At 42.7% G+C, this 23,433-nt stretch overlaps 1 protein-coding gene across 1 annotated transcript in view; it reads left to right on the forward strand.

The window, feature by feature from the left end:
• Nucleotides 1-1,730: 1,730 nt before the first annotated feature.
• SUCNR1 (succinate receptor 1) overlaps nucleotides 1,731-23,433 on the forward strand; it is a 50,763-nt gene continuing 29,060 nt past the window's right edge. The window contains exon 1 of the mRNA XM_030216673.1: nucleotides 1,731-1,899. Coding sequence (XP_030072533.1) covers nucleotides 1,897-1,899 — 3 coding nt within the window. The 5' untranslated portion in view covers nucleotides 1,731-1,896. The remainder of the gene's footprint in view (nucleotides 1,900-23,433) is intronic.

The following is a 23,433-nucleotide window of genomic DNA, read 5'->3' on the forward strand; positions in this document are numbered from 1 at the left end:
AGCACCATGGGAGAAGAGCCTACTAACTACCAACATCGTGAGACTGTAACACAAGCTAGTGAAATCACGGAGCCCAATACCCTACACCCACCACAATGCAATGCTGATGTGACCCTGCAGTGCACCCGAGAGCCACATCTGACCCAGGGAAAGGCTGTGACAGGATCGAACACATTCTGCTGTCATGGAGATGGGTACAGAATTTGAGGGTGGCATAGAGGCTGGGAAATAAGGTTTTTGTAAATGGGGTTTTTTTTGGTGGGAGGGGGTTAGTGACCACTGGGGAAGTCAGGGGAGGTGATTCCCGATTCCCTCTGGTGGTCATCTGGTCATTTAGGGCACTTTTTTGGGACCTGTTCGTGAGAAAAAAGGGTCCCAAAAAAGTGTCCTAAATTGTCGCTAAAAACGCCTTTCTTTTTTCCATTATCAGCCGAGCGCGCCCATCTCTGCTCGGCCGATAACCACACCCCAGTCCCGCCTTCACCATGCCTACGATACGCCCCATCAACTTTATTCGTTCCCGCGACGGAGTGCAGTTGAAGACGACCAAAATCGGCTTTCGATTATACCGATTTGGCCGCCCACGGGAAACGGACGCCCATCTCCCGAACATGGGCAATTTTTCTCCTTTCGAAAATAAGCCTGTATGTTGACAAGACTCCTAAAGCAGGCCTGTGGCCTAAACATAGCGTTGTGTTGAGTCTCCAACCAATAAATCTGTTTAAAAAGCTTTAGACTGCTCTTGTTGTCTCTTGAGCTCATTGTCAGCTTCCCACTGTCCATCACTCTTTGTGTACCTCTCGTGGGAATTCAGTGTTCTTCCACCTTGGTGGATTTTTTCTGACTATATTAGTTTTTGTCTTCTTGGAGCACATCAGTCTTCCATGCGTTCTCGCACAATGACATCTTACCAGATACTATATTAGAAATCTCTGGGGCCCTTTTACTCACCGCGTAGGCGCCTATGCACATCCAACGTGCACCAAATTGGAGTTACTGCCCGGTTACCGTGTGTCCCTTGCGGTAATTTCAATTTTGGCATGTGTCCACTACGTGTGTCTGAAAAATATTTTTTATTTTCTGGTGCAAGGCAGCTACACACGTAGACCATTACCACTCGGTTACCACGTGAGACCTTACCGCTAGGTCAATGGTTTGTGGTAAGGTCTCAGCCCCAAAATAAATATGTGGCAATTTTCATTTTGCCGCACATCCATTTTCGGCAAAAAAAAAGACATTTTTTTGTAGGTGCACTAAAAAATAATTTTGTGTGCACCCAAAACACACATCTACACTACTGCAGGCCATCTTCAGTGCACCTTAGTAAAAGGACCCCCTCTATGAATACCGAAGACATTTTTAAGGCTTTTTCCTTCAGTCTTTATTATTGAAATATATTTACTACTTAAATGTGTTTCTCCACAGTAACAGTCTACAAAATAGTTGCAAAACATATACCTACTCGACCTCTTCAGCTCATTACCCTCTTTAAAAAATTACTTTAACGCTGAAAACTCTGTATTACATGTCTAAGTTATTGCCACGAGAGAAGCTAAATCCTAGCAACCTTGTGAAACTAGTTACCCAGCAGGGGGAAATGTTCACTCCCTGGGATCTATCCAAGTAACTTCAAAATTAGGCAGCCTGAAACTTGTGACTACGCATCCTTTACTAACTTCTCTGCTTCCATGAGAGCAAATGTTGTCATTCTTATCTGACCATCAGGCAGACCAGTTCTTGATTTCCTCTGAATTATTAACTAGCCACAACCATAGCATGCAAATTAGGGTGATGTAAAGTAGAACAGAACAGTTGCTGTGACTGCTCCGAACTCAAAGAAGCATTCATCCTGTCACCATCCAGGAGTGCCTACCAAGCTAAAACTGATACCAAGCAATGGTAAGATCTCTGCCAGTTAATGTTTCTATTCAGTATTAAGTGGGATACTTTGTTACAGAAATGTTGAAGCTAAGCTATGCAAGGGAAAGAAGAAGGATTATTATATCCACACGAGAGTTTTTAAAACTTCTTAGAGGTGACTTTATTATGAGTTTACAAAGCAGTAGCTTTGCATTTCCTGTTTTTATCTGTGTTGCTGCCAGAATGGATTTCAATATTTGACAATTCATGCTTTTATGGATAGCATAATTCTGCTATGATGCTGGGTTATTGTTGGTAATATAATGGAAATATATTCTCTTTTTTCTCTAGATATAACTTCATTTGTTTTAGGTAATCTCTAGCACAGCTTTCTTAATGATTATCCAGGAACGTCTGGTATGTTCCTATTTACTGTGAGCTTAAAGACATTTGGGCAGAATTTGATTAGTAGCTTGAACATTTGAATTTTAAATCTGTGAGTTAGATTCAGGAGTAACTTTCTCCAGACCACCCACCCGTGCCACTTGTGAGGGATTGGTGACACAGTATCAGCCTTTCTATCTGTGTATCACCTTTTCATGCTGTGTAGAATGTGATTTTGGTAACATGAAAAGTTACTGCATTGTGACGCACCATTGCTTTGGAATATGTGAGAATTAAGAACAGCATTAGTTTAAGTGGATTTGCCTGTCCACTTAAACATATTCAGGTCACTATTCAGTGCTATTTACAGTGGTGATCCTTGGTCGTCTGCCACCCAGGGCGGATTGCTGCTGCACCTTCGCGCCCTCCCCCCTGGGTGCAGCCTCATCCCCCCCCCCCCCCCCCCCAGGTGCAGCATGACACCTCCTGGGTGCAACATCATTCCCTCCAGTGTATCACCTCCAAGCCCTTCCCCCCGGGTACATTCTTCTTACCTGCTGGGGTGACGGGAGCAGCGCATGGCTGCCGTCTCTGCCAGTTCCCTTCTCCCTCTGCCCCGGAACAGGAAGTAACAGCAGAGGGAGCAGGGAACTGGCGGAGCCGACAGCTGCATGGTTGCTCCCTGCACCCCTCCTACAGCGCGCACCCGGGGCGTACCACCCCTACTGCCCCACCTTTGGTACGCCGCTGGCTATTTAACTGGCCAGCCGCTAATATTCAGCATGAGATAGCTGGTTATTTCTGATGAATATTAAAGCTTAGCACATACCCCCATATTCTATATAGCACCCCTAGAGATCCATGCCGAAATCCAAGCATAGCTTAATTGGCTTAAGAAGCTAATCAGCATTGATAACAGCCTTAACAACCAATAGTGAGCACTAATTGGCTATAATTAAAATTTACATGAATAGGTCGCTAAGCGTATTCTGTAACGCAGTGCACCTTACTTCTAAGGCATGTAGGCAAAAAGGGGCATGGTTATAGGCGGTGAAGTGGGCATTTCATAGGCATTCTGAAATTTACATGCGTAGTTATGGAATATGAACCAGTGCACCTAAATCAACATGCCAGGATTTATGCCATATTTTCATTGGTGTCAATGGACGCGCGTAGTTTTAGGTGCTGGGATATCAACTAAGCATATTCTATATAACACGCCTAAATCTAGGTACCACTTACAGAATATGCTTAGTCGACGCTGTTTTCCACGCAGATTTTAGGCACCATAGATAGAACCCCCCCCCCCCCCCCCCCATAGTGGATAATTGGCTATATTGCATGGCATAACCGGCTAGCTATGAATATTCAGTGCTTTGCCAGCTAGGTTTAGCGGAGAAATTGGACCACCTAAATAGCACTCCTATCTTTGGCTGCTATTGACTTAACTGGAATATTGACTTGGCTGGTTAAGTTTAAGCCAGCCAAAAAAATAACCCCGATATTCATTGCCAGTCACTGGAAACGGTTAAAGGGACACTCTAGCACGTGTTGCATTTGTGCAGAGATTTTTTCCCTCCTGGTAAAGGGCCACTAAAACAGACATCATGTTATGAGAACCAAGTGCTCAACATTCAGAGTTTCTATCTATTTATTTGCTTATTTATGACATTTACATCTCACATTAAACAAGAATTAGGTTGAAACTTGGGAACATTTAAAATCTCTTTTTTTTCCCCTGTGCCTAGATCAAAAGAGAAAGATGATCAGCATCACTGACAGCAAAGGTATGCCTAGCATACCTGCATGGGGGTGGGGGGGGGTGGAGGTGGGAGTGAAGAATGCATTGCCCCCCCCCTAGTTCACCCCAGCCCCCCCCCCAAAAAAAGCCTGTTCTTAAACTTTTTCCCACACAGCCAGACTACCTTCTTTTATAGCAGTGCTTCCCAATCTCTTTGTGCCTGTGACCCCATGATCGCAGCCAAATAAAATTATGTGACTCCCCCAGTGGTGTAAAATAAATGGTGCACCTATGGAGAGCCCACCTAGGTCGTGTCCCCAAACATGGGTTTTCTGACCCCATTTGGGGTCCCGACTCACAGTTTAGTAAGCTCTGCATTATAGAGTACTAGTAAAAAAGGCCTGTTTCTGACACAAATGAAATTTATTTATTGCATTTGTATCCCACATTATCCTACCTCTTTGCAGGCTCAATGTGGCTTACAATATATCATGGATAGTGGAAATGAAAGGAGAATTGACATTTAGTGTTACAGAAGTATTTTGGTAATGGAAAACATGATAATGATATAATGTAAGGAATTCTTAACATTATTAGATATATGTGGGGATTTCACATGTTTTGGTCTTTGTGGTATGTCTTCAGCAGTTTGCGGAAGTTGGTCAGTTCATAGGTCGCTTTTAGGTTGCGTGGCAATGCGTTCCAGAATTGCGTGCTCTTATAGGAAAAGGTTGATGCGTGCATTAGTTTATATTTTAGGCCTTTGCAGTTGGGGAAATGAAGATTAAGGAATGGGCGCTAGCAAGGTTTTCCTCGGAGTGTGTATGTTTGAGAGAGAGTGTGTGTGAGAGATGGAGTGTGCGTGTCAGAGAGAGAATGAGAGAGACATAGAGACAGAGTGTGTGTGTGTTTGTGTGAGAGAGATACAGAGGTGTACCAAGGGGAGGCGGTGGGGGCGGTCCGCCCTGGGTGCACGCCACTGGGGGGGTGCCGCGCGCCTGTCGTCTCTTTGTTTTCATGCGCCCTCTGCCCCGGAACAGGTTACCTCCTGTTCCGGGGCAGAGGGAACATGAAAACGAAGATCCGGCAGGTGCGCGGCACCCCCCCCCCCAGCGGCGTGCACCCGGCGGGAGGGGTTTCACCAGGGGATCGGGGGGGTTTCGCCGGGGGGGGGGGGGGGGCTTCGCACTGTTCCGGGGGGGGGGAGCGCTGCACCCGGGGGGCGGGGCGCATCGGCAATCCACCCCGGGTGTCAGCCCCCGTAGGAACGCCACTGGAGAGAGACTGTGTGAGAGACAGAGTGTCTGTGTGTGTAAGACTGTGTGTGACAGAGAGATAGAGTGTGATAGACAGAGAGTGTGTCAGACAGTGTATGTGAGAGACAGTGAGTGAGTGAGTGTGTGCCCCCACCCCCCTTTTGCAGGGTCCCCCACCCCCCTCTCGCAGGGTCCCCCTCCCCACCCCACCTCTCTGGTCTTTTGACTCCCTCCCCACCTCCCTCTCCCCTGCCCCCCCTCCAGCCATCCATGACCAGCGACCCTCCTCTCCCCCTGCCCCCCTGCAGCCACCCATGTCCAGCAACCATCCCCTCCCCCCTGCAGCCACCCATGTCCAGCGACCCTCCCCTCCCTGGCGCATCAAACCCCCTCGCTACCCGCAGCTGCCACTGGTAACGCTGTCCAGCCGCTGCTGCTTCTCCTGTTGAGCAGCAGCGGCCACTACAAAAAGAAAAAAAGCAATAAATGTTTTTAAACCTGAAATGCTGCACCGTAGACAGCCATCAGGCATTGGCTGTCGGCTCTGCAGCCGCTCCTCCTCTCGCCTCTCATGTCGCTGCGCTCCTCTGGGGTCTTACTCCAGGGGCAGTGACGTGGAGGCGAGAGGAGGAGTGGCTGCAGAGCCGACAGCCATTGCCAGATGGCTGTCTATGGTGCCGCATTTCAGGTTTTAAAACATTTATGGCTTTTTTTCTTTTTGTAGCGGCCGCTGCTGCTCAACAGGAGAAGCAGCAGAGGCCGGACAGTTTGATGTGATGGGGGGGCTTGGGTGATGCGTGGAGGGGGTGTTTGAGCGGCGCATTTACAGCTGATTCCCAAGCAGGGGGAGGAGTAGGGAAACACATGGAGCAAGTTGCTCTGTGTGTTTCCTACTCCTCCCCCTGCCTGGGAATCAGCTGTGAGTGACATCAGCCTGGCTATAGAGCCTAGCTCAGCAACTCCAGGAGCCACGGACACAGGCAGCTACTTTAGAACGTTGGAGGTGAGAATTATTATATAGGATTGGTTAACTGGGTTAACTGAGTATAGGCACGCTACAGTTTAACCATGGGTACTCACACAGCCATACACCTGGTGTTACTGCAGGCACCTAAAAGAACCACTGATAACTTAGATGCCCACATTCACAAGCACGTTATAGACTAGGCTCAGTAAATGGCACCCAAATTTGGGTGTTAACCCCACACGGAGCATTATTTTATAAGTAGCGCTCCAAGTTGCGCACCATTTATAGAATAGTGCATAGCAACAGTGGATCTGCAGCCAACTTTGTGCCCAAGGATTTACACCAACGGAAACTTGATGTTAATCCTGGTGTGTAAGTTAGGCACAGATCCCCCAAATTCTATCCCCTAATATTCAAAACCATTTAACCAATCAGGGACGGCACCTGGCTATCCAGCACGTAACTGGCTATCCAGCAATATTCAGTGGGGGATATCCGGTTATCCCCTGCTGAATTTTCCTGGTTAGCATGTAGAAGATACCCGGCTAATTCACACGATAAAGCCAGCTATCCCCGAATATTCAATTTATATCCGGCTATTGTAAGTGGCCACATTGGCTGCTTAAATTTAGCCGAGTATCATTGAGTACCGCCTTAGCCAGCTAACTTTAAACCAGCTAAAAGTAAACTGGATATTACTACTACTACTATTTAGCATTTCTATAGCGCTACAAGGCATACGCAGCGCTGCACAAACATAGAAGAAAGACAGTCCCTGCTCAAAGAGCTTACAATCTAATATTCATTGCCGGTCACCAGAACTGCATTGAGGGGTTCTTTTACAAAGGCACAGTAGCATTTTTAGTGCACGCTAAACGCTAGAGAAGCCCATAGAAATATATGGCCATCTCTAGTGTTTGGCGCACGCTTATTTTTAGTGCACACCAAAAACGCTAGTCCATCTTTCTAAAAGGCCCACTGAATATCGGTGCTGACCGCCGACCCTGGGAGTTAAGTGGGTTGCCTCTCATGGTCTGAATATCAGTCCCTATAATACTAAATGCATCTTTAGTGAATGCCCCTGACCCACCCATGCACCTCTCAAGGTCATACCCCCATTTCAGTTGCATGCTAAAAGATTTGCAGGTGGATCTGTAAACAATAGTGCTAGCATGATGCACATGCAAATCCTAATCAGACCTCATAGACCTAGCAACCAGGAACTCTACTAGTCTATCACGTACGTTCCTGAATCTCCACTATCCCAGCTGCAAAGGAATAAAATATAAATTAACATATGCATCCAGTTTCTCCTATACAAGCTTGCAAATATGGAATGAATTACCAAAATCCATAAAAACAACTCACAATATAATTAATTTCCGTAAATTATTGAAAACCAATCTATTCAAAAAAGCATACCACAATTAATCCATCCTAATTTAACAGTAAACAAATTCACACTTGATCCACACAATAACGTAACTCTTTATTTTCCTAATTGTCCATACCAATTTTATCATAATTTGAAGTTTATATTCCTATTGTTCATGACAATTTACCACACCTGAAGTTTTACCCATTACCTTTTTATTTCTTATTATGAAAATGAACTTCCTTACTTGAACACCTAACCCACTCTCCTTATAATCGAAAGAGAAAAACGCCTATATTGTGACCCAAATCGGGAGATAGACGTTTATCTCCCAAAAACGAATAAAGCGGTATAATCAAAAGCCGAATTTGAACGTTTTCAACTGCACTCCGTCGCGGATACGGACAACGTTGATGGGGGCGTGTCGAAGGCGTGGTGAAGGCGGAGCTGGGGCGTGGTTATCTGCCGATCAGAGATGGGCGCCTTTCGCCGATAATGGAAAAAAAATATGCGTTTTTAGCGAGAATTTAGGGCACTTCTCCTGGACCCTGTTTTTCCACGAATAAGGCCCCAAAAAGTGCCCTAAATGACCAGATGACCACTGGAGGGAATCGGGGATGACCTCCCCTGACTCCCCCACTGGTCACAAACCCCCTCCCACCACAAAATATGCCGTTTCACAACTTTTTATTTTCACCCTCAAATGTCATACCCACCTCCCTGGCAGCAGTATGCAGGTCACTGGAGCAGTGGACTTCAGGCAGGTGGACTCAGGCTCAACCCCCCCCCCCCACCTGTTACACTTGTGCTGGTAAATGGGAGCCCTCCAAACCGCCCCCCAAACCCACTGTACCCACGTGTAGGTGCCCCCCTTCACCCCTTAGGGCTATAGTAATGGTGTAGACTTGTGGGCAGTGGGTTTTGAGGGGGATTTGGGGGGCTCAACACCCAAGGGAAGGGTGCTATGCACCTGGGAGCTGTTTTACCTTTTTTTTTTTTTTTTGTAAAAGTGCCCCCTAGGGTGCCCGGTTGGTGTCCTGGCATGTGAGGTGGACCGGTGCAGTACGAATCCTGGCCCCTCCCACGAATAAATGTCTTGGAGTTATTTGTTTTTGAGCTGGGCGTTTTCGGTTTCCATTATCGCTGAAAAACAAAAACGCCCAGCTCAAAAAAAGATAAAAGTCCATGTTTTTTCGAAAATACGATTCGGTCCGCCCCTTCACGGACCCGTTCTCGGAGATAAACGCCCATGGAGATAGGCGTTTCTGTTCGATTATGCTATTCTACAAATACCTCTTAACTTACATAGTGTGTATTTGCAAGAGAGGCACATAATAAAAGGGTGGATCATGGCAGGGCTTCCAGGGCTTATTTCTAGGATAAGCAGCATAAAATATATTGTACTGTTTTGGGATCTTGCCAGGTACTTGTGACCTGGATTGGCCACTGTTGGAAACAGGGTGCTGGGCTTGATGGACCTTCGGTCTGTCCCAGTATGGAAACACTTATGTACTTAATGTACTATTTGTACTATTGTTATGCTGTTAACCAAATTGTAAGTTTTATGTTAAACTGTACCTACTGCACACTGCCTTGGGGTGAATCTCTTCATAAGGTTGTTAATAAATCCCAATAAATAAATAAATAAGTGAAGTGAGTACCTGCCACATTTAGGCACTTGCACTTTCACCAGCTCTATGGCTAGCATAAATGTGGGTACCTAAATGTTAATAAGGAGTTGAGAGGAGGAGTGGCCTAATGGTTAGTGCACTGGGTTGCGGACCTGGGGAACCAAGTTCAATTTCTGCTGCTGCCTGGCAGTCAGCAGTGGGTTGGGATCCTGAGGAATCAGGTTCAATTCCTTCTGCAGCTCCTTGTGACCCTGGGCAAGTCACTTAACCCTCCGTTGCCCCAGGTACTATATATAACTTAGATTGTGAGGTGATCCAAGATGGCGCTATAGAGCGGACGTGCATCCAGAGAGCTCCTGAGCCCCAAGTTCAGTTTCTAGGCTGTTTGGCGCGCCCCCAGAAATGGGGAAGAGAAAGGGGAAAACCGGCACCCCAGCCTCCTCGGGACCAGTTGGGAACCCCACCATACGCCAACCTACCTTGGAGGCCTATGAAATCCGGGCGCTTGAGAACCTAGAGACTACCTCAGGGATTATCGCGCCACTATCCGCGAACAGCAGCATCGAGGGAGTTACTCTCAGCTCTCCCTCGCAGGGCCTGACCCCGCCACAACCCGGAAGCAGTGCAGTGGTTCGCACAAGTATGGAGACACCCGAACTGGGCTTAGTCAGCCATGCGAGCAGAGGGGGCCCCTTCACTGACTTTTCTCCTGGTGGAACAACTTCTGGAGGCTCGAGGATGTCGTTGACGCCTGTCCAGACCAGAAAAAGTGCTCCCGGGGGAGTTTGCAGCCCGGTAAGACCCAAGATAGTCACAATGGACATTCTCTGGGAGGTGATACAGGTGGTCAACACAGCTTTGGAGAAAATCTTGGTCTCTCCGTGGAGAGACAATGGAACTTAAAAATAGCGTTCAACAATTGTCCACTAAAGTAGAAGGACAAAAAACTGAATTAGAGAAAATTGAGAGAGAAGTGAAATTTTCTAAAGAAATTACAACATTAAGGAGAAAAATGTTTCTACTTGAAGAATGGAATCTCTTGAGAATCAACTCAAGAGAAACAATCTCAGATTTTTGAATTTTCCAGTGTCAACATTTATTTCTCCTTTGGAACTACTTAAGAAATATTTTACAGAAATTCTTGGTCTTTCAAGTGAGAATTATCCACCGCTTACAAAAACTTTCTATATTAAAAGGAAATTGAGAGAACCTGAACAACTACCTAGAGAACCCTTAAATCTTACTGAATTCCTAGAAACATCTGTGGAATCAGAACGTGCTACTTTGCTAGTTTCCTTCGCTTTTGAAATGATCAAAATTAATGTATTGCATTTGTATTTGCGTCATATGAATGAAGTTTTTATGGGAGCGAAGATAAATATTTTCCCAGACTTCTCTAGGGATACTCAGTTGAGAAGGAAGGAACTCTTGGACTTTAAGCCGAGAATCCTAGCCCTAGGGGCAACCTTCTTTATTAAGTTCCCATGCAAGTGTTTAGTTTCGTATGAAACCAATAATTTCCTCTTCATAGACCCTAAAAATCTCCAAGAATTTGTAATTGCTAAAGAAAGTATGAGAAGCCCCCCGTAGTAATTTACAAGATTAATGCAGCTGTCTGATTGTATCTCTAGTTATCATCCCCGCTCTAAGTTAACTTCTAAGTTATAGTTTACTTGTGATTTGCTTAAGATTTTCCTGATCTTGGATCAATATTGTGGACAATATGTATTTGAAAGTTTTCTTAGTGTATCTCACTTATGTGAATCTTTATAATTTTCAGAGATTTCTGATTTTTATGATTATTTGTTAATGTCATAACATAATAATAATAATAAAGAGAATTATAAATAACTTAGATTGTGAGCCCATTAGGTACAGTGCAAAGTACCTGTAGTAGAAATTGTAAACTACATAGAGGGGCATAATTGAACGAAAACGTCTATCTCCATGGGCGTTTATCTCCGAGAACGGGTCCGTGAAGGGGCGGACCGAACCGTATTTTCGAAAAAAATAGACGTCCATGTTTTATTCGACAATTTGTGAGCTGGGCGTTTTTGTTTTTCAGTGATAATGGAAAATGAAAGCGCCCAGCTCAAAAACAAATAAATCCAAGGCATTTGTTCATGGGAGGGGCCAGGATTCGTAGTGCACTGGTCCCCCTCACATGCCAGGACACCAACCGGGCACCCTAGGGGGCACTTTTACAAAAACAAAAAAAAAGGTAAAAGAGCTCCCAGGTGCATAGCACCCTTCCCTTGTGTGTTGAGCCCCCCAAATCCCCCTCAAAACCCACTGCCCACAAGTCTACACCATTATTATAGCCCTAGGGGTTGAAGGGGGGGCACCTACTTGTGGGTACAGTGGGTTTGGGGGGGTTGGACGACTAATAAGCATTAAGTAGCACAATTGTAACAGGTAGGGGGGGATGGGCCTGGGTCCACCTGCCTGAAGTCCACTGCACCCCCTAACAACTGCTCCAGGGACCTGCATACTGCTGCCAGGGAGGTGGGTATGACATTTGAGGGTGAAAATAAAAAGTTGTGAAACATCATGTTTTGTGGTGGGAGGGGGTTAGTGACCACTGGGGGAGTCAGGGGAGGTCATCCCCGATTCCCTCTGGTGGTAATCTGGTCATTTAGGGCACTTTTTGGGGCCTTATTCGTGAAAAAACAGGGTCCAGGAAAAGTGCCCTAAATTCTAGCTACAAACGCATACTTTTTTTCCATTATCGGCGAAAGGCGCCCATCTCTCCTCGGCCAATAACCACGCCCCAGTTCCACCTTTGCCACGCCTCCAACACGCCCCCGTCAACTTTGTACGCTTCCGCGATGGAGTGCAGTTGAAAACGTCCAAAATCGGCTTTCCATTATACCGATTTATTCGTTTTTGTGAGATAAACGTCTATCTCCCGATTTGGGTTGAAATCTAAGCGTTTTTCTCTTTCAATTATAAGATGGATAGTCACCTCAGGGATCACTTGCGGTATATCAAGTGCTGAAAAGAAAATATATAAAGGACAATCCAGAAGAAAGGGCCTGCCCACTCCCACAGGTAAACCAGCACACAACAAAGGTTAGGAATAGTCCCAAAAACCCCAAAATGCAGGAGGATGAAATCTAAATGTTAGACATGTCAGTATTAGGTTATGCTAATGTTCTATAATTAAACTTTGTTACCTAGGCTCCTTTAACAAGTACTTTCAGAGTGCCTATATAGAAGCACCGGGTTATAGAATTTTTCACTAAGTGCCAAAGGTACACATATGTACATACCCTATAGAATATTATAAAGTATAAGTATACATCCCTCCCCAGCTCCGTGCATGTGTACACTCCCCTTGCAAATACACGCTATGCAAGACAGGCATGTATGTACAGAATAGTGCTTTAAGTTTATGTATGTATGCACAGTTTCTAATCAATGGTTTATGAATTCCAGGATTAATTAACTTGCATGTTCTCTGCATAGCACTTATGAACTATCCCCCAAATTCTATATATGGCACCTTAAGTTGTGAGCACTAACTTGGCTGCATGGCCTAATTGAACGCACAACTTAATTGATTAACAAGCCAATTAATGCTGGCAATTGGTACTTAACAACTAATTATTGGCACTAATTGGCTTTAATTAGAATGCATGCACACAATTGTCTAGGCATATTCTACAGTGCAGTGTGTATAAATTCTAATGTACACAGTCGAAAAGGGATGTGTGGCCATGGGCGTGGAATGGGCAGGTTGTGAGCCTTTCAAAAAACTATGTGCACTATTATGGAATACACCCAATCTGTGCCTAACTTAGGCACAGGTATTTAGACCTGGTTTTAGGTGGCCTATATGGGTGCATCTACATTTTAGTTGCAAGAACAGTACGTGAGCATATTCTATAAACTACGCCTAACTTTAGGCGTAGTTTATAGAATCACGCTAACCACATGGTTTTTCAGTGCTGATTTGTTAGGCACCATTTAGAGAATCTAGCCCTGTGTCCTTACTTATCCAAATAACGCACACTGTATCTTCTCTTATTTGTCTATACATCCAACATTGAGTGTATGGTAAGATGATTGTTGTACACTTATTATTGCCTACAGAATCTCAATTGTTAGCCACATTGAACTCGAGTATAACTTGGGCTATTGTGGGGTATAAATATCTTAAATAAATAAATATATGCTAGCATTCCAAACATGTACATGGGTAATGTGCGCCTAATTGTTAGTATCTATTTTAACGAAGTGTCCCCTTCATGACAATGTTTTCTGAGATTTGTCACAGCAATCTGGTGAAGTTCAAATGATTGTATGAGGCATAAAAACCCGGAACAGTGCGTAGGATCCACTTTCAGGTATTTTGTCATCATCTGCTCATTCTGTTCCAACCAGAAGACGGGGATGTTAGCTCCCAAAATTGAGTCAAGCAAGTCAGTTAGTTCAAAGAAAAAGGTATTGCCATTTTTTTTCCTTCTGTTTTTTGGGGCTCCTTTTACAAAGGTGTGCTAACGATTAGCACATGCTAAATGCTAAGAAGCCCAATTTATTCCTATAGGCTTCTTAGCACCTAGGATGTGCTAAATCCTTTAGCACACATTAGCAAAAGGAGCCTTTTATTTATTAAGCTTTATTTCTGGTTAGAACCAGTAAGCTGGTGTATCAAATGTTTGTTCATGAACATAAGGGTTTTTATTTATTTATTTATTTATTTTATTTATTTATTAGGATTTATTTACTGCCTTTTTGAAAGAATTCACTCAAGGCAGTGTACAGTAAGAATAAATCAAACATATGCAATAGACAATAACAGCAGTAAAAATATTCAAATAAAAATACAGTATGTAATAGAACATTTTCATAGGTAAGAGCGTAAGAGGAGTTAGAAATTAAGGTGATTAATTTAAAGAAAGTTGCACATGAGATCAGAGAGAGGTGCTGCATATGTCTAGTAGCACTTTAGAAATGATAAGTAGTAGTAGTAAGTAATAAAAGTTATCTCAGCTAGGGTAGGAGTGGATAAACGTCCTGCTGCAGTATGTGCAGCCTGTGTCACTCTTTGTGTGTGTGTGTGAGACTAAGAAGTTAGTTACTACTTCCGTTAAAGGCCTGGTTGAAGAGTCAAGCTTTCAACTTCTTTCTGAACTAGAGATAGTCTTGTGTTAAGTAGAGTCTTTTAGGGAGAGCATTCCAGAGTGTGGGGGCTACTCCGGAGAAGGCTCGCCTGTGGGTATCACATCGTAGATAGAAATATAGAAACATGACGGCAGATAAAGGCCATATGACCCATCCAGTCTGCCCATCCTCTGTAACCCCTAACTCTTCCTTTTCCTAAGCGATCCCACATGCTTATCCCATGCCTTTTTAAATTCTGGAACAGTCCTCGACTCCATAACCTCCACCGGGAGGCCATTCCATGCCTCCACCACCCTTTCTGTGAAATAGTGCTTTCTTAGATTACTCCTAAGCCTATTCCCTCTTAACTTCATCATATGCCCCCTCATTCCAGACCTCCCCTTCAGTTGAAAAAGGCTCTCTTCCTGTACATAAATGCCCTTGAGATATTTAAATGTCTCTATCATGTCTCCTCTCTTCTAGCATATACATGTTGAGTTTCATAAGCCTGTGCCCTATAATTTTTGTGTTCAAGACTGCTTACTAATTTTGTAGCCGCCCTCTGGACCGACTCCATCCTGTTTATATCTTTCTGTAGGTCCGGTCTCCAGAACTGCACGCAGTACTCCAAATGAGGCCTCACTAGAGACTTATTCAACGGCACTATCACCTCCTTTTTCCTGCTGGTCATGCCTCTCTTTAGGAACCCAAGCATCCTTCTGGTTTTGGTGATCGCTTTTTCAACCTGGTTGGAACCTTTAAGGCCCTTCCCCCCGGTCTTTCCTGATAGCTTTTCCAGCTTCTCCCCACTTATTCAGGTATTCTCTCCTGTCTTCATTTTTCGGAGTCGTCTTATAATGTGTGAAGGCTAGCCTCTTCACCCTTATCTTTTCAGCTACCACATTCGAGTACCAGAGCGGCCTTCTTTTCCTCTTACTTTTATGTAATTTTCTAACATAAAGGTTAGTTGCCTTTAATATAGCTCCTTTCAGTCTTGTCCATTGCTGTTCTACATCCTTCAGCTGTTCCCATCCTGCTAACTGTTCCTTGAGAAATTCCCCCATCTCGGCAAAATTAGTTCCTTTGAAATCCAGAATGTTCAATCTCGAATGAGCCCTCTCTTCTGTTTTAATATTGAACCACACCATATGATGATCACTAGATGCCAAATGATCTGCCACCTTGACGTCAGAAATATTCTCTCCATTCGTAAGCACCAGGTCCAGAATAGCTCCATCCCACGTCGGTTCTGTTACCCACTGCTGGAACAATTCTTCCTGTAGGGAATCTAAGATCTCTTAGCTTCTAGATGACCCTGCAGCCAGGACTCCCTAATCAACATCCGGCATATTGAAGTCACCTATCGGTAATACTTCCCCTTTCCTAGCTATCTTGCGGATGTCTTCAATTAAGTCCCTATCCATTTCCTCCGAATGTGAGGGTGGTCTGTATATCACTCCAATATAGATACATTTTACTTTCCCTCTTTCCAGTTTAACCCACAGTGCTTCTTCCTTACCCCATGTGTCCTGCAGTTTCTTCACTTGGATATCATTCTTAGCATATAATGTCAAACTTCCATCCTTTTTTCCTACTCTGTCCTTCCTGAATAGATTATAGCCAGGTATAGCAACATCCCAGTCATGGTTCTCTGTGAACCATGTCTCCGTGACTGCCACTAAATCCAAGTCTGCTTCCATCATTGTAGCCTCAAGATCTAGAAGTTTGTTTCCCCATACTATGGACATTGGTATTCCAAGCTCTCCAGACGTTACTCTTTTTATTCTCTTCTATAGAGGCATTAGATGTCCTACCTTCCTTGAGGTGTAATGTCTTTTGGAGAGGGAGTGGTTAGTGATACCCCTTGGGAAGACCTTAGTGTCCTTGAAGGTGTGTAGAGGGTCCTCCTGTTCTTCAAGTACTCAGGGCCATTTTCTTTATGGGCCTTCAGAGCCAGAGCAACAGTAAGTCATCTTGTGGTGTCACATTGCCAGTTACATCCTGTGATTCATACATGGTTCAGCAATTCTCTAGAAGTCTTTCATACATAGATCTCCTCATCTACTATAATAAAACTCACCTCCAACGTTCTGAAGCTGACTCCGTGGCTTCAGTGAAGGGTTCATAACATCGTAACATTCGTAAGTCTGTCACATCTCTCTATGCTCCGCCCTCGCGTCAAAACGTGATGACGAGGGCGGAACAGTGAGAGTGAAGGCAACGGTGCTCAGTTACAACATCAAGGGACGTATCACATGGAACTGTATGGGATGAAGGGAGGAGCGTCAGGAGAAGGGGTCATTTTCAGTGAGTGAAGGCAACGGTGCACAGTTGCCAGGCAACGGTACACGACATCGACGGACCTATCAGAGGGAACTGTATGGGAAGAAGGGAGGAGCCTCACGCAATGATACGCGACATCCAGGGACCAATCAGAGGGACGTGTATTGGAAGAAGGGAGGAGCGTCAGGAGAAGGGGTCATTTTCTCTGGGTGAAGTCAACGTGGCTCGAGGGGGGGCAGTGGAGAGAGGAGAATCGCTGGGTGGCTGGGGAGGCAGGGGAGACAGGAGAATCGCTGGGTGCCTGGAGGGGCGCAGGGGAGAGAGGACAATCACACACACTCTCTCTCACAGACACACTCGCACCCAGTCTCACTCTGTCTCTCACACACTCGCACAGTGCTGCCAACCACGCAGAGGGGAGAGGGTCAGGGCGTCCTGAGACCTGACGGGGTGAGGGGATCCTGAGACCAGAGGGCAGGGGGAGGGGTCCCCACACCACAGATGGAGGGGGGGAGGTATCTCTGTCACACACACACACTCTAGCTCACAGTCAGTGTCTTTCTCTGTCACTCTCACACAGTCTCTCACACTATGTCTCACACTGTATCACATTCACTCTCTCTGTGTCACAGAGTTACTCTCACACATTCGGTCTCACAGAGAGTCTGTGTATTGCATACATACTCTCTCACACTCTCTCTGTCTCACACACACTCTCTCTCACATACAGTGTATCTGTGTGAAACACTCTCTCTCACACACTCACTGTGTCTCACATACGCACTCGCACACAGTCTCATTCAAACACACACACTCTCATTCAAACACATACACTCTCTCACAGACACACTCACACCCAGACTCACTCTCTCTCTGTCACACACACAGACACTCGCACATTCACTTTCTCTCTCACACACACTCTCTGAAACATACACACTCCGAGGAAAACCTTGCTAGCGCCCGTTTCATTTGTGTCAGAAACGGGCCTTTTTTTACTAGTGTTATATATTCAGCAGGATCTAGTATCCCTACCTCCCCCCCCCCACCACCACCACCACCACATGTGATTTGCTCAGTTTAGTAATTCCATACACTCTGAATAAAGCACAGTTTTGGAGGTGTCCAACATGCTGTCATAGATATAATAAAATATATAAAAGTAAACATTGTGAAAAGCAATTCATAAATAATTTTGAAAATCAGAACATAAAAATCATATTAAACCACCTCAAAATCCTGTTTAAAAAAAAAGAGAGATTTCAACTCAGTTCTAGAAAACAGGCATTCCGAAGACAGGCAATCAAAGAACCAAAACATCACATAGAAATTAACTTTGCCTCACCCATGAGTGGAACCCAATTCAAATTTCTATGAGCAGACTGAAGAGCTCGAGTGCTTTGCAGGACCAACACTCCCTCAGAAAACTTGGTTCTTCCCCCCTGAACAGCACAAAAGATCAAACAGATTTTGAACTCAATACACTGCCTGATTGGAATCCAACATAATTCCTTCAACAATGGTGAGATATGTTGTCACCTATCACATTGGGTATACAACCACACTACAACATTTTGTACTATCTGCAATGCTCTCAAAACTGAAGAAAGAAGACCACACACAGTTAATCTAGCAATAATCTAGCTGGAAAAGTACAATTAATTACAACATGGTACAAAAGGTATGAGGAAAAAACAGATGTCTGAGTCTTCCAAGCAATTGCTACTTGAAAAGCAGCCTTTCATTTTGTCCCCAGTGTGTGCCTTATACTTCAATTAAGGGGGCGGGCAAGAATTGTCAGAGGGCTATTTTTAAAATGAGTTGTTTTACTGTTAGTCTGGGGTATTAATTACTAGGTCTCATTACATAAAATGGGACCTGTAACTTGGGCCAAAATAACCTATCTTATTGGTAGCCCATGTTGATGATTTCTGGCCTTAGAGTCTAAATTAATTTGTAGAATCCTAGCTTCTAATGCAAGCAGAATAGTTAACTTCTCCTCCCCCCTTCCCTTAGTGGTATGCCTGTGTGGAGAAGATATCAACAAAGGCTCTTCTTAATAAAAGTTATCTTACCGTTAAACCAGGTAATAATGAACTAAGTCTCATTTTATAAAATGTGACCTGTGCTAGAATAGCATGAGTTAGTGGTGAAATAACCTGCCTTTTAACAGTAGCCCACATTGATTACTCTCCCTAAGGGCTGTAGGAAGTTCAACATAACATACAATATTTAACATATCTGTCCTGATCCATCCACAATTTAACTAAGGAAATACAAGTTTTTAAATGCAATGGCCGATCTAATTGATCCCCCTCTGAGATCACAATCTGTATGAGGAGGATACATAAAAATTAAATTTTATTCACAAATACATATTCTCTATTGAGTTCATCTATGCAAATCATGGTTTCAAACTCATAAACCGTGTACTATACAGATGGACCCTACATGGGCTGTGTTTTGGTGAGGAAGCCTTCCTCAGGAGTCCTCATAAAAAATAAACTGAAATTGAACAAAATTAATTACAGTGAAACCTCGGTTTTCGTCGATAATTCGTCCGAAAAATATCGACGAAAACCGAAACCGACAAAAACCGAGGCAACAAGCAATTTTTCTTCTAAATTCTTTTAAATGAATAATTGAACATTTAACATGGCATTTACCTTTCTGAAGACTCTTCTTGGTGTATGGTGTGATCCCACAACCGGAAACAACGCCCCAGAAGAACAGCACATGAGAATGCAAAATTAGCAGCGTGGGCACGCTGACGAAATCCGAGGCAACCGATGAAAACCGATACAAAAATTTCACAAAACAAATAGAAAATAACCGAAAACGACGAAATCCAAGGTCAACGAAAACCGAGGTTTCACTGTATAGTATAAACAATACTTAGAGCATAACAGAGAGACCAAGGAGCTCATTTTCAAAAGAAAAAAAAACATCTAAAAAGTAGCATAAAGCAGAATTTGGACATTTGTCTCACAGAAACATCCAAATTGGTATTTTCAAAACCAATTTTTAGACATTTTTCTTTGAAGGCCATCAGAAATACATTCAAAACACAAGGGGGCATGTCAGGAGCATGTTAAGGGCTGGATATGGGCATTCCTAAGACTTGGATGTTTTTCAGTCATAATGGAACAAAATAAAACCATCCAGGACTAAAACTAAAATGTTTTGAGCTAGACCTGATTTTATAACAAATAAGGCACAAAAGGGTACCCTAAATGACCAGAAGTCCACTGGAGGGAATCAGGGGTGACCTCCCCAATACCCCCAGTGGTCACTGACTCCCTCACACTCCCATAAAATGTGAATAAAAATATGTCATCAGCCTCTATGACAGCCTCAGATGTTAGAGCCAGGTCTATTAGAAAAGCATGCAAGTCCCTGGAGTAATGTAGTGGTCAGTGCAGTGCACCACAGCGTGGGGGACTCAGGTCCCTATCTTCCTCTACCTGTCACATTTGTGGTGGAAACTGTTAGCCCTCCAAAACTCACCAGAAACCCACTGTACCCACATATAGGTGCCCTCTTCACCCATAAGGGCTATGGTGTACAGTTGTGGGTGGTGGGTTTTGGGGGGCTCAGCAGACAAAATAAGGGAGCAATGGTGAGATGTGTACCTGGGAGCATGTTTTAGAAGTCCACTGCAGGGCTTCCTAGGGTGCCCCATTTATCTCCTGGAATGTCTAAGAGACCAGTCTACTAAAAATGCTAGCCCCTCCTACAACCCGATGGCTTGAGTTTCTACGTTTTTCACTTGGACTTCTTTTTTTTCAAAAAGGGACCAAGAAACAAAATGTCCAAAGCTAAAAGCATTGTTAGAAACAGTATTTTCAAAAACAAAAATTAGACATTTTTCTTTTTTGAAAATGACCTTCTTTTCTATTTGGATTTTGAATGTTTTTTTGCAAAACGTCCACAGTTGGACTTAGACATCATATCGAAAATGCCCCTCCAAATAAACAAAGAAAGCATCAGAGACATAAGATCAAAAAAGAGAGAATAGGATAGATGTGAGAAGTATGTGCAGCAGAAAATCGCTATTGCATAGTGCAAGTACCATGTAGACCAAAGCATTTTGTGCAACCTGAAGCCATTTTTCTAAATAGAGGCATATCTTTCTGTATATAGCACAAGTTATTCACTAACTTGCACACAATCAGAACAATACCTGTTTAAATGAAACACTCATAATAAAATAATATTATACAAAATACTCAGAGAATATGGTTTAATAAATGCCAAAACAACATGTGGATAGTGACTATTTTGGTGTTTATTATGGGTGTTTTCATTTAAAAGGCCAACAAAAAATGTTATATCACTCAACTCCTTAATTGGCTCCTCTTACATGTACAGTCTTGTGAATTCTGGCACATACATGTGTAAGTTTAGGCAAATACACATGTGTCTTGCAAGATCTGTACCTGTATCTACTGTATGTCTATTGGTATTTGCACATGTAAAGTCCTGCCTTATCGTAGAAATGAAAGGTCCAAAAATTTCCACAAAAGTCCAACACAAGAGAAAAACGAGTGGAAATACAATTTCAAGAGATCAAACCAAGAAAAGAGGTGAAATGCTCCGAAAAACTTTATTGAGGACCCAACACGGTCCGTGTTTCGGTTTTTAAAAAACCTTCATCAGGGGTCTAAAAGATAACAATCAAACATATATATGGTTAAATAACATGAAAGCAAATACATTACAACAATTATAGAAATCTAAAAACACACCATATATACCAAACATGTAATAATTAAAAATTAAAAATTTTTGTAATCAAGAATCTGAAATGTCAACTGAATCGATGCACATATTGTTATTATATCATCAGATGACCATCATAAGAAGCAAAAGGTAAACCGATTATATAAATTTGAATTGATATATATAATAAAACTTGTTTCTACAAATATTATGTATTAAAATAATTATATTAAACATAAATATGAAAAAGAATCTGTATGAGAATAATTTTGTATGATATATGACAAAACGGATGTCTATAAATAGAAGAACAGAAGTCTACATATAAATGTCATGAATTTAATAGAAAACACTAATATCATTTATTTAAGAAAAGGTAATAATACATTAAATGAGAAATAAATAAATAACATATAAAATGAGGTTTGCAGCAGATATTTTCTCAATACATGTATATTAAATGAAAAGAAATCAATTGAACATACCAATCAGTAGTAGCACGGGAAATATACTGACAGACAAAGGGAGCTTGTAAAAATGTAGTCTCTATAAGAATTGTGGATAATCAGAAATTATTAAGTATGGCGAACAGTAAAAATCAAAATCATAATAATGAGTTGTATCAAAACATTTAAAGACCAGTATAATAAAAAAAAGTTATTTTTATTTATAAAATTGTTTAATAACTGACATATCTATATGAATATCCGTATCATGATAACAAAATAAATTGTTAAAAAATAATAAATCATATTAAATAATAATGTAAATAACATATAGGTCCACCATCATTGAATTCATGAAGTAAAAAGTTAAAGATATGAACATATGTTTCCAAAATGTCCGTACTTTTTCAAAAATAACCATGGAACACCTAACCTTCAGGAAATAGAAGACAAAAAGGTCTATACTTGCACTTCACACAAAAGATCGAATAACCTTTTCTTCACTCAATATGTAATTAAACTCTGGAATTCGTTGCCAGAGAATGTGGTAAAGGTGGTTAGCTTAGCGGAGGTTTAAAAAAGGTTTAGACGGCTTCCAAAAGGAAAAGTCCATAGACCGTTATCAAATGGACGGGGAAAATCCACTATTCCTGGGATAAGCAGTATAAAATGTTTTGTACTTTTTGGGGATCTTGCCAGGTATTTGTGATCTGGATTGGCCACTGTTGGAAACAGGATACTGGGCTTGATGGACCTTTGGTCTTTCCCAGTATGGCAATACTTATCTACTTATGTACTAGAAGGAATGCAATAAAAAGGTGCCAAAGTGGGATCTGGATGATAGCAATGTACAGACAGACCAATCAGTTTCACTAGAAAATCCAGTCTAGAATCCCTTCTGGTAGCCACTGAGCAGAAAAATAGCATTCCATTGAAGATTTGCATTTTTTATTCAGTGTTCACTGCGAGGAAGCAATTTTCCTTCGGATTTAATTCATAAGGAACAAAAACAGATTTTGTTCTTTAAATACTTTACACTCACATGGCCTGAACCAGGCATTTTATGATATCCTTTATATTCATAGATGTGGTACATGCTACAGAATCTACCCCCATTCTCTCTCCTCTTCCCCTGATATCTGCCTGAGAGATTTGACAGTATCATACTAAATACCTCTATGATCAGCCTGAGACAATCATGCGTCCAGCTTGATTTTTAATTTATAAGTGAGGTACCTGTTCTCATGAAAGATACAAATTCAGGGGGTCTTTTACAAAGTTTTTAGCTCTTGCTAAACGCTAGAGACCCCCATATATTCCTATGGGTGTCTCTAGCATTTAGTGCATGCTTATTTTTAGAGCTCACTAAAAACGCTAGCATGCCTTTGTAAAAGGACCCCTCAATTCATTGATTGGTCCATCCTGTGCACTGTGTCATCAGGAATACCTAGGCAGTTGATAATCCTGATGACACAAAAGTTCTGTGACTGGACTCATTTGTCAAGTGACATCTTGGCACCTTTTTCAGTGCTTTTAAAAGGTGGCTTTACTGTGGCATAGGATATATATAGTGTATAGAAAAATTCTTTAGCCCTTTGATTTGTGCTCATGCTTTTTTAGTTGGCTTATACACTATAATTCTTTTTGAAATATATAAAGCCG

The sequence above is a fragment of the Microcaecilia unicolor genome, chromosome 10 (genome assembly GCF_901765095.1).
Source record: "Microcaecilia unicolor chromosome 10, aMicUni1.1, whole genome shotgun sequence".
Taxonomy (NCBI): Eukaryota; Metazoa; Chordata; class Amphibia; order Gymnophiona; family Siphonopidae; genus Microcaecilia; species Microcaecilia unicolor.